Below are 17,749 nucleotides of genomic sequence, written 5' to 3'. Positions count from 1 at the left end.
TTCTTATTAAAACCACTTCTGATAAGAATACGTTACTGTCAGATCAGATTTGGTTGAAAAGGCGCCACTCCTCAGGATGCTGCCTGCATTAGTGCCTTTAAGCAAATATGTTCAACAGCTACAGGAAGCAAGATGCTATAAATCCCCCTCATGGGTGCATTCAAACTCTACCAAGGCTGCCAGAAACACACACAGTAGCCAAAGCAGCCTCAGTACAGTCATATACTGTAGCAGCATAAATCAAAGATATTGGGCAGTAGCCTATATAAGACTCTAATTTGTGAGTCAGAAAGTGGCTGTATGCATTATATGAAATGATGAAATGCTGTCTGTGAATGGCCCAAACCTGCACTAAAACTTTATTCAAAGTAGCAGTTCAACCCAAAATCAGAAATACACATTTTTCCACCTACATGTGGTGCTATTTATCAGTGTAGACTGTTTTGGTGTGAGTGACTGAGAGATATCAGTCGTAGAGATGTCTGCCTTCTCTTGAATATAATGGAACTACATGGCACACAGATTTTGGTGCTCCAAGCGCCAAATAAATACATTTAAAAACACTCAACAAAAATGTCCTCATTTAGAAATCATGACCCAGTTAATCAAGATAATCCACAGACTTTGTTGTGAGCAGTTTCGTGAAGGAACTATTTTCTCTCCCCCGAATACACCTGCCAACCAAACCACTGGGCATGCAAGTGTGCATCTACTCATGGACAAGAGGCTCGTGGTAATGATAGCCCAAGTTGTAAACATTAATGGCGTCCTCTTTGGCTTAGCTGTTACATTAGTTAGCTCAGTGGTGCTAGGTGGGTTAGCTGTAGATGCACACTTCCTTCTGCACGGTAAAGTGTTGTGTGGGTGGTGTTTGATAGGAAAAAAATAGTTACTGCATGAAACTCACCACAATGGACTATCTTGAGTCATCGAATCATGATTTCTGGAAAGAGACATTACTGTTGAGTTTTTCAGATGTGGTTTTTAGGCACTTTGTGCATCACAAGCCGAGTGCCATCTAGTTCCATAATATTGGAGAGAAGGTAGACATCTCTATGGCCGATATCTTCAACACTTTGCAAGTCACACCAACTGTCACTGTGAACTGTCACTTTAAGCTAAAAAGCTTCATGCTAAGCATGGAAAAAAAAGTCCTCAATAATGTGCCTCCCCTTCAGACTCGCCTTCCTCTAGTAATGTGAAACTGCAGGACATCCATGTTTACACTCAGAGCTTTTTATACATACTCAACAGAGGAAGTTTCCTCATGTAGCACTTGTGTTTCTGACACACTGTATTGTTGATCGTTGTAAAATAAATACAAAATCAACTTTGTAACTTCCAAATTACCTTCAAGAGAAGTATATGTTGAGTTTGCAGTTGCATTGCAGCTTTTTTCTGTTTAAATTACACTAATTAGTCCAAAAGGAGCACAACGTAATGTATTTGTTCCAGATTGGCTCAGAGGAGAATAGCTATGTTTGTGATGGAGGATGTATATACTATCCACTATGTTTTTCATAAAGAGTCTTTGGCCATGTGCAAGTCTCTGCAAATCCTCATCCAATGCTCCCTTTGTACTGTAAATTTCAAACAGCGTGTTGACTTTAGTTTCTCAATTGTCCTCCAGGTGAGCAGCACACATACAAGTGCTTGTCGTGCCCCTTCTCCTCTATGACTATCAGCCAGCTGAAGGAGCACTCTCTGAGAGACCATGGTGAGGCGCTGACCCTCCCCAAACTGCGGGCTGCTACCCAGGCTGCTCATGGCACCCTCAGGCCCTCACGGATAGCCAGTAACACAGAGCAGACTCCCTTGGCCCCGGATGGTATGAGATTCTGCATAATTTCATTTATCTCAGTAGATAAAAGATGATATGGTTGGCTTGTCAGGTTAGATTTGGAAAATCTCAATTGAGCATCAAAGCAGAATCCACTGTAGTGCAGAATTCCTTGAAACTGGGTTCCTTAGCTTTGGAGCCAAGGCCTTTAGTGGTATATGATTTTTTATTTTAGTATTTTATTTATATCTTATTTATCTTATTTTCTTTAAAATAGCAATAATAATAATAATAATAATAATAATAATAATAATAATAATAATAAAAATAAGAGGAAGAATATAAAGGTCTTTTGTGATCTACATAATCATTTGATGAATAAATTTAAAAAAAAAATAGTGCTAAAAAACACAACATTATATATATATATTTTAAATTTTCTCCCACAGCTGAGGAGATGTACTCAAATGTTCACCAAACTGTTCAAAACCCAAAGACATTAATTTAATTTTTTTATGACAAAGAAAACATCAGATCCTCACATTTGAGATACTGGAATCATTACATGAAAGTCGATTATCAAAACAGCTGCTGATGCATTTCCTATCAAATGACTAATCATTGCAGATAGAGCACAAATATTTTTTATGCATAGCACATGGCATGCTCTTGAAAATAAAATAAAATTGCATCAGAAATGCAACGCATTCGATTTGCTATAAATCAGGAGAGTCAACGGTAAGCATTTAAAATTGTGTCATATTCATGGTAGTTTGACAGCTGAGGTTTGACCGCCTAAGCCTTCCTTAATGGTGATTATGGCACCTCTTTTTACAGAATATTTCCTATCAAAGAGGCACCTGCAGTGTAGGTTGCTGCAGCAGCTAGCTCGTAGATGTTATGCCAAGTTTAAGGTGTTTTAGTGGCTGTGCAGCCGCTGCTTTAGCTTACAGACTGTTCTTGGCAGCAGCTGTCACCTTGCTGCTGGAGCTGTGGAATCTTTCCTGGAGCTGAAGCAGGGCAGCATTCCTCAATGCACCAACCACCACCGTCAGCTGTGCCCTACCAAGACAAGCGAAGCATTGAGAGAGAGCAGTGCTGACATATTAAATGTCTCTCTGCTGTGTCAAACTAGCTACCTTCAGTCGGATGTCTAAAATTCTGATGTTTGAAGTGGAAAAAAGGGGGTTGTTTTGAAAAGATTAAGATTTGATTGGCTCTAAAACTTTTAATCAGACCGACTTCTTTGAACTCAAACCCCGTCCTCACTTTTTATGCTGCTTTAAGGTCATCTTTAAAATATATTTAAGGCATCCTCCTCCCCCTCCCCTGTCTGCTTCAACTCCTCATACAGTATTCTACCTCTCATTTATGAGAGGTAATAGATGGTTTTGGCCCCTAATCCATTGAAAAAGACACATCACCACCTTACGACAGAATTTGCTCTCCATCTGCTATCTCATCTCCATACATCTCCACAATGCAGAAAGGATATTAAAAGCATGAATCAACTGTGGCATTGTTTGATTCGTGTGAATTCCTCTGCCTCTCCTCCAAAAGTGAGAAATTGGATCTCAAGCATTTTGTAAAGCAAAAGTTTAAAAGAAAAGTTTTTTCTCTTCCATGCTTCCTCATACTCCGAGTGCTGAATGAGGCATTTTTCACACGGATAGATATTCTATTAGTGTCACTGTGGTTTATTTATTGATGTGTTGGAGGCTCAAAGTAGGGCGAGAAGATGAGCTTGCTCCCTGATATTATAGACTCTTGAGAAAGGGAATGAGGAGGAAAAGAGGTAGCGGACAAATGATGACAGTCATAGTTATACTTCTGCATCTGGAGGCATTGGGGGCGAGCACAACCAAATTCCCCATAGCACTGTCTGCTTTAGGGAGTAAAAGGACCAACTCCTGTCTGCTGATAGCCTTAAATAAACAATAGGATATGCATTTTCCTTTTGAAGAAATAATCATTCATCTCTCATAAATGTATTAGAAGAGGCAGATGAAAGAGAAGACACATAAAGTAGGTCATTTTGCTGTGCAAAATTGGAAGAAGATGAGTCTTAGATGTAAAGTGACTTGTGTGGGTTGAAAACTAGTGCCCAAATCATCTTACAATCACCAAAGCATATATTATATTGATTATGTGTTCCTGTCAGAGTGGCTGCTTCCTGTCCATACAGGTTGTTCGCACTGATATCTTTCTATGTTAAAATGAAAGTACCAAATACTCCATAACAAATAAAAGTCCTGCACTCAAAATGATTATCAAGAAAAAATGCAAACTATCAGCTAAATGTAATTATGTATCAAAAGTACTATTAGTAGTAAGTATTCTGCTGGAAATGGCCCCCCGTAACCATATATACTATTTTATATGACATTATCACATTGTTAAAGAAGTATTTCACTGCTGGAAAGATAGTATTCTCATAAAACTCAGCTTTCTATGCAGTAGGGAGATCCAAATACTTGCCCGAGCTTGGCTGTTTTGACACAAAAAGCAATATGGTGGCCACATTGTAAGAATCTCAGTTTTGTTAGCCTCTGTTTTAACAATACAGGAAACAGTATGGCACTCACTCTGTTTACAAACTCAGCTAAACTATGCACTTATATATGTTTCTGAAGACATTTTAGGGAGTTTTTGCGCAGTTTTTCTTTTTTAAATCAGTTTGATCTACGTTTGATAGAGAGAGTAAGAGAGGTGACTTGCTGTCTTGATCCATGTCTAAACTCATTGTACCTTCGCACCATGGACACCATCTGTAGTTAAGCTACAATCGTCAGTTTGAGCAAAAGCCCTAGGCCAGCCAAAATTTAAGTCTAAAATTTAAATTGGTAGATGAGCAGGGAAATCTGTGCGCTGCCAAAATGGAAGGAAGTTTACCAAAGCTGATACTGTAGCGTAGTTTGTCTTAGCCTAACGTTAGCTTTTTACTTCTGACAATTACATTTAGGCTTCACAAATCCTGAAAGTGGTGTTCATTTGGGAAGTTTATCTAGCTGCAGAAAACATGAAAGTATCATAAATGTTAGTTTACCACAGAGTTTATTTTCTGCAATGATTCAAAATCTAATGGAAAAATCCCAGAGGCTTTTTGATGAGGAACCATGGCGGTGCTAGTTTTCGGGTTGGCCTACAGAAAAAATGTCATCCCTGGGGCAGTCGATGCAAAAGTAGTATTTTAGTGTTGTAGCTGGAGCTAGTGGAGCTGGTTTTACTACTTATTGTATAGTTAGGTTGTTTAGTCCAGGACTTTTCAACCTCATGGTTGGGCCCCCTCCAAGGAAGACAAGTTAAATCTGAGGGTCGTGAGGTGATTTATGTGTTACTAAAGAAGAAAGAAAAAAGTTCTGCTGCACAAATCTGCATTAACTTTTTGAACTTTACTCTAATTTTTTAGAACCGGAGAGTTTACCTTTTTTGGCCACGGACTGTTATTTAATTGATACCATGTGAGAGGTTTAGAGGGGAAAATGTCTCTTTTGGGGAACTGCTAACAATTTGTAAACATCTGAAATGGGCAAGGAGGCCCAACTATAAAGAAGGACTAAGTGTGCACATCCAGGCAAAAATAGGATCCCCAACTAGACACTATTTTTTTGTAAAAGGCCACAAGCCAAAAAAGTTAAAAACTACTGGTTAATGTGTTGTATTTTATTTATTTTTAAATTTTTTGTATTTTATAAGCTGTTCCATTTTCACTCGAATCTGCATTACAGTGTAACAGAGTTTCTCTCATTTTCCCTGCCCTTCTCTAAGACCCATCATACCTGGAGCCAGCGGATGTTCGTCAACAACTCAGTCATTACCAGCTGGCCTCCCGCAGTCAAATGTCTTCCGGCTCAACACCTGGCGGCTCAACGGTGGCTGATAATCGGCCAGACAGCATTCTCACTTGTGAGTTCTGTGAGTTCAGCTCTGGATACATGCAGAGCCTGCGTCGACACTACAGGGACCGCCACGGTGGCAAGAAGCTCTTCAAGTGCAAAGACTGCTCCTTTTTCACCTGCTACAAGTAAGGACAGAATTCAGCAGAGACAAAATAGAAAAATGAGAGACATATATATGATGTTTATGTGAGTATATGTGCTGCAAACAGCAAAGTATATAAACTATGTATGTTTAACTGTTTATGTAAAATAATAGTAACGTTCATTCAAGGACTATTCATCTGCACAGATGCTAGGTAGACAAGCAGTGAATAATTTCTTTCAATAATTTACTGATCCTTCTCTCTGTCTGTGTTTCTATCTCAGGAATACCTTCACCATGCACGTGGAGGCCGGTCACAACAACAATATACCTGAAGACGTCCCTAAAGACCTGCGCTGTCCTCTCTGCCTCTACCACACCAAACACAAGAGCAATATGATCGACCACATTGTCCTGCACAGAGGTACACATCATGCTGAATTGAAACTTATTAAACTATACTGTTAAAGGAAGAGTTCAACATTTGGTAAATAATTTGCTTTCTTGCTGAGAATTAGACAAAAAAATTGATCTTAGCTTTAAGAGACAGTTTGCCCCCAAATCCAAAGTATATATTTTCCCTCTTACCTATAATGCTATTTATTGGGTTTGATTGTTTTGGTGCGAGTTGCTGAGTGTTGTCTGCCTTCTCTACAATATAGTATAACTAGATGGCACTGGGCTTGTAGTGCTCAAAGTGCCAAATAAAAAATACAATTGAAAAACTAAACCTAGGAACTCTTTCGAACTTTATATATCTTTGCAGAAGGAAGCATGGAGTTACTCATGGACAAGAGGCTCGTGCTTGTGACAGCGCTAGACGTAAACATAATGGCCTCCTCATCGGCTGAGTTGTAATAATAACTGACTCAGTAGATTCATGCTTTCTTCTGTGCAGTGATATGGTTGGTGAGCGTAGTTTGGTTGAAAGAAAATAGTTCCTACATTAAACTGTTCACACTGCTTTTAACTTTGAGGTTAAAGACTTGAGAAGGAGCGATGGCTGCTATTTTTTTTTTTTGGCTCTTAGCAGTAACTTCCTGGAGTGATGTCTCAAGTCAAGTGACCAGCAGAAACATTGACATGCACCAATATAAGATTATGTAAACATAATTCAAACAATGTAAACAAGTAACATAAACTATAAGTGGACCTATTTGTTTACAGAATAATAAGGCATTGCATAATCTTTAAATATTTAACAGCAAGTACAGAGGGATGAAACTGATGTAATAAGTCAATAAAACTTTTAGGGGTCGTTTTTATTTGAGACTCCTGTTGTTTAGAGGAACTGTTTGTGTTGAAACTGACAACAGTAAGAGCCTCTGGGATTACTTTTTGTGTGTATATATATGACGAATGCAATCTTCCCTTTTCTGTCACTACTTCTCACTGCTCTTCTCTCTCTTTCTCCAACCTAATAATCCACTTCTCCTCTCTCCTCTTCCCTCGCCAGAGGAGCGCGTGGCTCCGCTAGAGGTCAGCCGTTCCAAGCTGTCTCGCCACCTGCAGGGCCTCGTGTTCCGTTGCCACAAATGCACCTTCACATGCTCCAGTGACCAGGCTCTGCAGCTGCACCTGCAGAAGCACGCTGAGATCAAACCCTACCAGTGCCAGCTCTGCTATTACGACAGCAGTCAGCGAAGCCAGCTGGAGGAGCATCTACGCATGGAGCACAAGGTCAGTGGGAGTCCATATATTAACAACATGAAGTTTAGTGTAACTGAATTTAAATTGACGTGCCTTACATAACTGATTTGTACAATGTAATTAGAGACTTTCTGGCTTATATCCGATGCAAAGTCTTATTGAACGCGGTTTAAGATCATGTCAGTCAGACTGCAACATGAGATGTTTACAGCTTATACACTCAACACAACTGCTCAATTAATTCTATATGGTCACTGCTGGTTTTATGGGGGGTTATTATCGTGAGGCCTGTGCCAATCAAGTCTGTATTCCCACAATGTCAAGATATTATGCCAAATCCAATTCACAAATCTGAAATCAAATTTATCTTTAGCAGCCAGGTGGATTGTCATAAACAGTCCCAGATACATACAACTTTTAAAAAAAATAACTGATGCATTTTTTAAAAGAAATTATCTATATAAGTAGGCAAGTGCATAGCAACTCATACACAGGAAAGTGCACCTAAAGCATAGGAAAAATATTTATTTGGTGATTTGGGGGTTTACCCAAACTTTAGTAAATGTTAAAATCGCTTTGCCTATTGTGTAAAACTGAACTGATGACAAAAAAGAGATGAAAAGTCTGCTTAACTACAAGCGTTAGTTTAAATGTAAATAAGCTTCTCCCCACAGCGGTTTCAAACTATAATCCATATCAGCCAACATTACATTTTTAAGCAGGGAGAACCCAGTTAATGATTTCCTCAAAGCTTTCATTTATTGTGTGTGTGGTGTATTTTTTTGAACATGCGTAATAAAACTTTATTAGATGAGAAATTACTAGAAGATTCCAATTACAGTGGGCCATAAAGTCAATCAGGAGTATGAAAGTATGTAAACTGGCCCACAAAACACCTCTGTTCTTCCCCTCTTATTTTTCCATTCAACTGTTTGGAGTACTTAAAAGTGAATATTACCATATGGTGGTGATTTATCAAACAACACAGCATTGTAACAGCAGCTTATGAAGCCAAAATCAAACTCCATGACAAGGAGCTGCCACTGAATAATACAGCGGGATAAAATAATCACATATCAGATTGCTTCAGTGTTTCTAACCTCGTCCAGGAGAGAAAAGGTTTAATTTCTCAGTCTTTGTTAATGCCGATAATTTATAAGATAATGTGAGAAGGCAGGTGGCATTTAAGAAGTTTAGAGCACATTAAACGTAAAAGGGCACCCAGTTATCTTTTTTAAAATTCTTTACATAGATCATCAATTTTATCCAGTGCATGCTGGGATAAGGTCCAGCCCTCCTGTCACCCAAAATTGGAATAAGTAGGTATAGATGATTGATAAATGGAAATTATGATAAATATAGTTTATCCCTATATATAGATAATGTCAAAGGTAAAAAATCCAAGAAAATTATTGTTTTGACTGAAGTTGACATGAGGGACTTTGAAGAGGAGAAACATTTAATGTTTGGTTATTATTACATACACTTCTCATTTAGAGCATAATTTTGCCAAAAAAGAGGTGCTACTTAAAGGGACAGTACACCAAAATCAGAAACATATTTTCATCCCACTGAGCTGGCTAACATTTCAGCTCAGCTGAGGAGGACGCCATTAATGTTTACATCTCGTTCTATCATGAACACGATCCTCTGGTTCATGAGTACATGCACACTTCCTTCTACTTTATTTACAAACCTCAGACCCTTATCAAGTTAAATTTATATGGACAAACAGCACCGCTATCATATGCATATGCATAAACGATGCAGGCACCCTCTTTCCCCAGCTATGTTTACATACATGGTGCCAGTGCAGTTTGTCTGTATGCAGTTTATTTGATTAATGTATGCAGACAAAGATAATAACTGTATGAAACTATAAAAAATATTAACTAGAGGGTCACTCAGAGAACGCAGTTCTCTGCCAGGACAAAATGCCTTACCTCACAGTGTTAATAAAAGTGAAAAGTAATTTGTGTATCTGCTGCTATCCAGGGCTGATAAAGTGGGTATAATTCATTGACATGTGCAGGAGTTTTTGTCCTTTCACATGTAGCTGAAGGTCAAAAGGGGTCCAAAAAGCAATGACGGCAATCCAAAAATCTATTATATTTTTGCCTTTAGAGTTATGTAAATAAATGCCTCAATCTTGTAAACACTTAAATATCTGTTGTTGACATGCATTAAAGGAAAAATGAAGAGATTTCAGTTTTTAATTTCTACAATCTTATTACAGGCCTTCACCTTCAAAAGAAATACAAAACTCAGTCGCACTTCTGGCTAATTTAAATTTAGACCAGCCTAAAAACTTAAGTTTGAAAAAAGGCATCAGCAAAAAGAAAAAGTAACACCTAAACATAAAAGTAATGCTTTGTGCAAATTTAGTACCCACCCTTTCACATGCTGATGTTTTAAGGTGTCAACAAAGTGTGGTAAAAAAAAAAGGAATTTTAATACTGCTCCAAGCACACTAGACCAAACTGATTAGTACATCTTGTTTCAGGTTATCCGCAACTTTGAGCTGATGGGCCGCGTCAACCTGGACCAGCTGGAGATGATAAAGGGACAAGAGAGCAGTGCAGAGGAGGAAGACGAAAGAGAAATCATGGAGATGGTTGTAGACGGAAAAGTGGCTGCAGAGGAGGAGGAGGACGACGACGAAGAAATGGAGATGATGGAGAACATGGTGGAGGAACAGAGAGACATGGATGATGAAGAGATAGAGGACAACATCAAAGAAGAGGTGGAGGAGGAAGACGATGAAGAGGAAGTCAGGCGGGTGGAGGAGGAGAAGCCTGTCCTACAAGGTAGTTACATGTTATCTGCTGATATTTATCTGAAAAGACAGCGTCCATATCCAAAAGATTAGCTTTAGACTATCAAATAACACCACTGATATTTGCTGAAAGAATAAATATAAACCTGAATCCTATTTAACTGCTGCATATGAGCCTATCACACAACAAATTTCTTTACAAAACCTTTCGGGATTACACAGTAAATGAGAATCTGCTGAAAAGCCATTTGCTGTTGCGGTCGCAGTAATTTTATATCAAATTGTGATATGTGTGAAAAACCTCCTGCGTCTCCTTTTAAGCCAAACAAATGGGCCCATAAGTAAGAAAACAATCCCACTGGCAGAATATCAGTCCCATAGCATGCATAAGATTTTTAAATGTGTTTTAGCTATTCTTCATGAGCGGTGTTTTTCTTCCAAAGTAGCTACAGTCATATAATTCTGAATTGATTTTTGCACTTTATTCTTCTAGCATATCATTCACCATGTGTACTTGACTGGTATTGCTGCGCACTTAAGGAAAAAGTAGATTTTATACCACAATATTAAGATTGGGGGGAAAAAATGGATACAGCATGGTATTGTGACATTTTGTGTGGTAGTGGGTCGATACATAGACATAAAGTACTGATTTTTTTATTATTTAAATTAGTGATATTCTAAATACAAATTAAACTTTTGGTGGCCTATACTAGAACAATAAAGTCGAGCGCTTTTTTATTTCACTAGATATCTTTTTCCTTAGAGGAGTCACCAGTTTCTAATACATTAAGAATTTTTACTTTGTGACATGTACAATAAGGGTGTCTGCAGGTCCCTTAAACGTTTTAAAATGTTTTAAATTGAATTTTCTAAATATTAGACCATGATAAATAGTTTTAAATTTAAAATTGTGAGGTCTCAATTGCCACATTTTATCTAACTTCATTTATCTGTCTTTTAATTTAATTTTATCAACATGAGTCAAGCTCTTCTGCATGTAAGTCCACATTTCTGATGTTACACATCTCAAAACCTACCAAAGAGCCTAATACTGTCTTTTTACTTAATACCTGTTGTCAAAGTGTAAAATAACCTATTGCACTCTGGTAACAATATTCTTACATAAAAGCTACCTCTGTGCAGGGCCACATATATGCCTCTAATTTTTAAATTAAACTGAAAAGGCAAAATATATTTTTGTCAAAAAAATTGGTTAAAAATGATCTTGAAAAGGTCTTGAAAAGCATTAAAAATAAGTGTCTAATACTTAAAATACTGAAATTACAGAAAATTTAGAATTTAGATATTCTATGCAGCTGATTTTATAACTGTATATAAAGTAGCCACAAAAAAACAACAACATACAATTTACCCAAAATTATGTAATATAAATTCAAGTTGAATGCATGAATCAAGCCGAAGACAGTCAATAATGAATGGGGTGGGAGTCCTTTAGTTCATATTTTGTATATCAAATTGTGCTTAAAATGTAGTGTAAAATGTGTAAAATGTAATGTGTTTTTTGGGTTTTGTTTTTTTGAGAAAAATGACAAAAGGTTTATCTGGGAGAAAGTCTAACATGACCCACATGTAGATGCCCTGATTGCCTGATAGCAATGAATATTTATTGTTTTTGGATATTGTAGCGAATAGGAAATGAACACTTACTTACAATTACTGTATTCGGAGACTGACTGATCATTTGAACTCTATTTTCCAGAGGTCCTTGCATCTCCCAGCAGCAGCAGCAGCAGCACTGTGCTGAGCGGTGCTGAGAAGCGTCTTCCCTGTGAGTTCTGCGGCCGCTGCTTCACCAACAGCCTCGAGTGGGAACGACACGTTCTTCGACATGGCATGTTAGTATTTTATTTCTATTTCGCTTCCTTACACCTCCTGTTTAGCTGTCTTCCCGCTCTTTGTGCATTCACATCAGCCTCTGCCTCTGTACTTTGTGTTTAGTGCTAATTGGCAAATATCAGCATGCTAAACTAAGTAAACAGGAACACGGTAAAGTAAACGTGAACACGGTAAACAAAACTGCTAAACACCAGCATGTAAACATTGTCATGGTGACAGTGTTAGCATTTAGCTCAAAGCACAGCTGTGCCTGTGTGCAGCCTCACAGCCATATGGCACGCTTTCTGTCCGTTTTTATCATGCTTGGTAACAGTTGTGTCCGGAAGCATTATGTTTTTGGGTTGTAAGTTCGTCCATCAGTCCATCTGGCCCATTTTCATCAAGGCAATACTTCAATAACACGTTGAGGGAATTTTTTCACATTTGGCGCAAACGTCTCCTTGGGCTCAAGCATAAACTGATTAGAATTTGGTAGCTGAAGGTCACGGTGACCTTGAGTCCATCTCATTTTTGTCAAAGTGATATCTCAAGAAGGCAGTGAGGGAATTTTCTGAAATTTGGCACAAACATCCACTTGGACTCAAGAATGAACTGATTTAATCATGGATGATTGATTATGGATTTGGTTGGCAAAAGGTCAAAGTTCACTGTGACCTCTCAAAACATGTTTCTGGCCATAACTCAAGAATTCATAGGATTATTTTGACCAAATTTAACACAAACGTCAAATAAAATAAAATGATGAAGTGATAACAGTTTATATATAAAGGGTCAAAAGTCAACTTCACTGTGACATCATAATCTTCTGCAAAAAAACACTTTTCAGACATTGTTCACATTGTTCATCATCATATCTCAGGAATAGAGGATGTTTGTGAAGCATCCACATTTTAGAATTTGCAGCTTCTTTGCAGCAACATCCATATTCATTCATAAGCATTGTCTACTGTCATGACTACATGTGAGTCTAGACAGACATGGATGTAAACTTTTATTACAACTTGACTTGTTCACAGACGCATACAAACACGAGGCTGTGTTTCTAGCTAGAGCACATCAGCATATTTGAAATTGTGCACCCTTTATCATTTGTGTATATCTTTCCATGGGTTAAAAGGACTACTTTCTGATCCCTCCTTTGGTAATAGGATGGTTAACAACAGTCGAATGGACACCAGCACCACCTCCACAATAGAGGCCTCAGCTTCATCTTCCACTGGCTCCTCCGTCTTAATGGACACAGGATTGGATCTGTCCAGCCACAGCAACGAGGAAGGCAACCCCGCGGATCTATCACTGAGAAGTCCAAGCCAGTTTGTGGAAGACAAAGAAATGCTTGACACCAAAAAGGATCAACAGTTTGGTTGAACTGACTGTGGCCTCTTGGGGATGTTTTGCTAGAAACTGATAGCATTGGGTAGGATCAGCACTGAGTTTGAATAGGACGTCAAAGAAAACAAAAAAGATTGAAACCGAAAAAAAGTGACTTCTTATGAGTTGGCGCATTACTAGGTTTTAGGTGTTACATATTTAAAGTATTAGATTGTGCTGCATAAAACGGCTGAGCTCTTTAAATGGGCAGTCCCCTAGGACAGATCTTAATATATTGGTAACCAATAGTGAACAGAACTCTTTATTGCTGACATTCTGGTCAATTCTACAGTGAAAGATCCCACCTAGATAATACTATATAAAGGAATGTTGTCCAAAATGATTAATTAAATTTAGTATTTTATTATTTGAAGCACCTTTTACACTCCCTCCCAAAACAGGGGTACAGTAAATTTGCCCAAGAGGAACAAATAAGATATGAAAGCATTTAAAACTGTGGCCCACTGTAGAGCTACCTTTTCTTGTTGAAATTTGAGACTTTTTATCATCTTAGCTTTGTGTTAAATGTGTAGAAGTTTTCCTTGAGAAAGAGTCGCACCTTATCTATTTTAGTAAAAAAAAAAAAAAAAAACCCACAGATTGTGTTTTCTTCATTCATAGAAATACTGAAATTTTCCCCCCAATGTTTGTAGCAAATTGCTATATCTGAGGTCCCTTAATATTATACTACGTATAAGCCTTCAGCCTGGGGCACCCTTTGCATTTTGCCTGTACTATTTTATTGTCCAGTAATTTCACTGATGAAATCATGGAAATAGTGTGATTGGTTTAAATCTCCTGTATGATGACGTGTTTGTGGTCCAGGTTAAACAACATCGTAGTGAACCTGTGCACTCATCAGATCAATATGACAACAGAGATATGTATGAAGTGTCATGACTGTATCCATGTGATATAGGTATCCGTTAAGCTGAGATAGCCGTGAACATCACTACAGGTTTTAACAACAGTGGCGACATGTCTGTCTTCATGATCAAGAGACAGAGATTACACTTGTCTTTTCAGTGCAAAAGTAATAATTGGATGTGAGAGATTTCAACACAGCCCAAATACTGGATGTGCATTCATAAATGATAATTTAATGCAAAGTTTGGAGGAGGCTGACCACCACAGCTCACTGCTGAAGCTAGTGCGCAAGTGCCTTAAAATGCAGTTCCTCTGGGGCGCCTCGATTACTCACCGGCTAGTGCGTGTAGTCCTGAGTCCTTAACGCCATGGCCCGGGTTTTAGTCCAGCCTGGGCCCTTTGCAACATGTCATCCAATCTTTCTCTCCTACCTATAAAATAAAGCAGAAATGCCAAATAAATGGAATGGCTACTGAATCAATTTAATTGCTTTAAAATATGTCAGTTAGTTTGAAGTTACCAGAAACCCCCCTGATGCCTCCATTTCTTACTTTTTTTTCCACAAGAATTTTTGGCTTACATCTTGTTTAATTTCTTCTAATGTGTACTGTATTGGCAATTTTGAACATCATTGTTGGCGATGCACCCATTCATTTTGGTCTGAGGTGCGGATGCTGTAGTGCGACATCTAGAGGTTCTTAATGTCACAATGAACCTGTGTGTCAACTCACAACATAATCTCCATTTTACATTTCTTCAAACCACTATTATGTTAAATTTGTGCATTTCATATGTAGCAGATACATTAAAATTTTACACTTCAATAAATTTTCAATTTTATGTTTAAAGCTATTTTATGTTGTGTTTACCCTGTAGTTAATGTGTGGTTAGGATTAGGCACAAAAACCACTTGGTAAGGGTTAGAAAAAGATAATATTTTGGCCTTAAATACCCATTTTGGACACTACAAACACAGCTGGACATGTCCATAAGTGTTGTTAAAAAGACACTTGCTTTTGTTGGTCTCCAACAGTGGTCTGCTGCTGTCTGCCACATGCAATCTGAACTACATCATACATATAAAACATACAAATATAACATATCCATGGTTTGTAGAAATGTACAATACCAACACTTTATTCTGGCAGCTGGCCTGTGGTTCAACCCGATTGCAAAAAAATGTAAAATTAGATGTATATTATGATCAACCTCTGTTGGTATTTAGCCTTATACCTTTGGTTTATCTGCAAAGATTTTGAGATTTCTGCCTCTAAAATTTCTGCTGATCCAGTGCAAGTGGGTGAAATTTAACCTTTTATTCTCACAGCATTAAAACATGAGCAGTTTTCTTTGGAACTATTTTCTACCAAATAACAGTCCTGAAGAAAACTGCTGATAGTGTGTTCTGAGTGTTCTACTATTTGATTTAACGTTAAAGAGGATGCTGTATGTGGAAAGATACGCTGCTAATTTTTTTTTTTTTAATGCTGTGAGAATCACAGATGAAATTCCATGCTAAACCTAGTTTAAGTGGAGTCACATTTGCTTGACTGACAGATGTCTCTGCCTCTCGCAGTCAGCCCTGCTGATTACCTCAGCTTCATCCAGGTTTGTCCACATCGCCCAAATTCGTATTTTTAGTCTCCAAATGAGTGACAGGTTGGCATTAAGCATTAAACTCAAATCTTGGCTCTGAGACATCCCATCAGAAACTTATGGCTTATGCCACAGACATGTTTTCCTACAGTTTGCGGTCCAGTTTTGACATGATGGGATAAACTGAAAAGACAAGTGTAACCAGGTCAGAGAGCCCTAAAACCATTTGTTTCCACGTTTATAGAGTATATTTGCCAGTGGGACTGTAAGATTGACTTTTAAAGGTGTCAAATTCCCCAACGTAAACCCCTCCAAATTCTGTATTGACACAACCATCATAGCCTGCATATGTGTGCTTCTTTTTAGAAAAAAGTTGCCATGTTATTGTTGATGCTGACAAAAGGCAGAGATTGTATTTGTTGGAAGTTGCTGCTTGAATGCCCTAAAGCCTTATAAGATAATGAATAGCAATTAAATTTATGCCCAATTTCCAATAAGACCAATAAGCAACGCTGAACAATCTGAATTAAAATGGCTGATAATTAAAATATCAAATTTGTAGAGGAGCACAATTCATGCAATTGTGTTCTTGGTACCAAAATATTTAACAAGCCCGCTGTGTTTGCTGCTGTGATTGTCTTTTCCTGAGCATTGAACCATTGATGGAAATTTGGGTTTGGAGCCCAAGCGAACCACATGTTTGCAGCCATGTATAGAAAACAAAACTACTCGTTAAGTGTTTGAACTGTGGTGTTTCAGAAAGGATACTTTAACTCTTTTTTCCTTTAGGTGTTCTCATTTTTAAAAAAGAAGAAAAAAAGACGATAGCTAACCCTCAGGGGCTTTTTGAGTCCCCAATCCAACATTATTACGCTGTTGTACAATGTCTGGTTACAATGAAAAATATCTCCTTTTTTGTACTGTAATGGGAATGAGCAGATAGGAAGAGCAGTGTGGTTGTACAATATTTAAACACGTGAAGGAAAATGACGCAGTTCTCTACCAATTAATGGCCAGGGCTTTTATTGTGAAGGAGAAGAATATGGCAAAGTAAGAGACAAGAAAAAAATGTTCCTTTAGGGGCATTTAACTGCTTGGTCCTTTTCTGGGCTCAGCCATCAACCTATTGATCCCTCTGAGATCTAGCTCACTCATGTCCAATCCAACACCTGACACTCCAGTATCTTCTATCCATGACCAGTAAGGGCATCAGTTGCCTATAGTCGACAAGAGGTGGGAATGTAGCAGCCCCACGGCGCTCCTCAGTCCTTGTAATACCTTAAAAAACTGTTTGAGTTGGTGCTGAATCTCAAAGCCCTTTTTATGTTCTTTCAGGACCAGCTTGTAGCTTTTTTTGAAAGTAAAACTGTTTGAAAACTGTTGTTGTAGAAATAAGCTTTGTAAGGCAGCTTGTTGCCCAGCTAGAAAACCCAGTGTAAACCATGATGACAAATTGGGACAAACTGGGTAATGAAGCTGTCAACCCAAAATTGTTTGTTGTTCTGTGATAATTTTAATAGAAAATGACTATGAATCCCTCACTGTGTGCAGTCCCCAGACTGTGATATTCCCAGTTTACCCAAAGTTAAGCCCCTGCTGACAACACACTGGATACTTGTATATATGTTTAGTTTGTTTCCGATGCATTTCTCTTTTCGGACTGTTGTCTCCATAGTTTGACACTAGAATCTCTCCTTCTTGCCTTTCTTCCCATATAAATCTGATTACCTGATGGTGGGTTGTGATGTTGCCTAGAATGATTGTTTACAATTTTATTCCATTTATCTCTGGATATTCTGTAAATATTGTAATTCATTGTCTTTTTTTAACTTGATAATAAAGTTATCAGATAACGGTTAATTGCATTT

General features: G+C 38.0%; 1 protein-coding gene across 3 annotated transcripts in view; it reads left to right on the top strand.

Moving 5' to 3' along the window:
* znf462 (zinc finger protein 462) overlaps nt 1-17,741 on the top strand; it is a 63,021-nt gene extending 45,280 nt beyond the window's left edge. For all 3 annotated transcript variants that reach the window (XM_088070721.1, XM_042509838.2, XM_088070720.1), the window contains exons 7-13: nt 1,631-1,828; nt 5,549-5,804; nt 6,046-6,185; nt 7,218-7,441; nt 9,915-10,218; nt 11,911-12,046; nt 13,196-17,741. In XM_088070721.1, the coding sequence (XP_087926847.1) occupies nt 1,631-1,828; nt 5,549-5,804; nt 6,046-6,185; nt 7,218-7,441; nt 9,915-10,218; nt 11,911-12,046; nt 13,196-13,415 (1,478 nt within the window). In that variant the 3' untranslated portion in view covers nt 13,416-17,741. The remainder of the gene's footprint in view (nt 1-1,630; nt 1,829-5,548; nt 5,805-6,045; nt 6,186-7,217; nt 7,442-9,914; nt 10,219-11,910; nt 12,047-13,195) is intronic.
* Nucleotides 17,742-17,749: the final 8 nt, after the last annotated feature.

The sequence above is a fragment of the Plectropomus leopardus genome, chromosome 20 (assembly GCF_026936395.1).
Source record: "Plectropomus leopardus strain MGB_pleo_1.0 chromosome 20, ASM2693639v1, whole genome shotgun sequence".
Taxonomy (NCBI): Eukaryota; Metazoa; Chordata; class Actinopteri; order Perciformes; family Serranidae; genus Plectropomus; species Plectropomus leopardus.
Note: the sequence above shows the minus strand (reverse complement) of the source record. Positions and strands in the feature narration are given on the sequence as shown.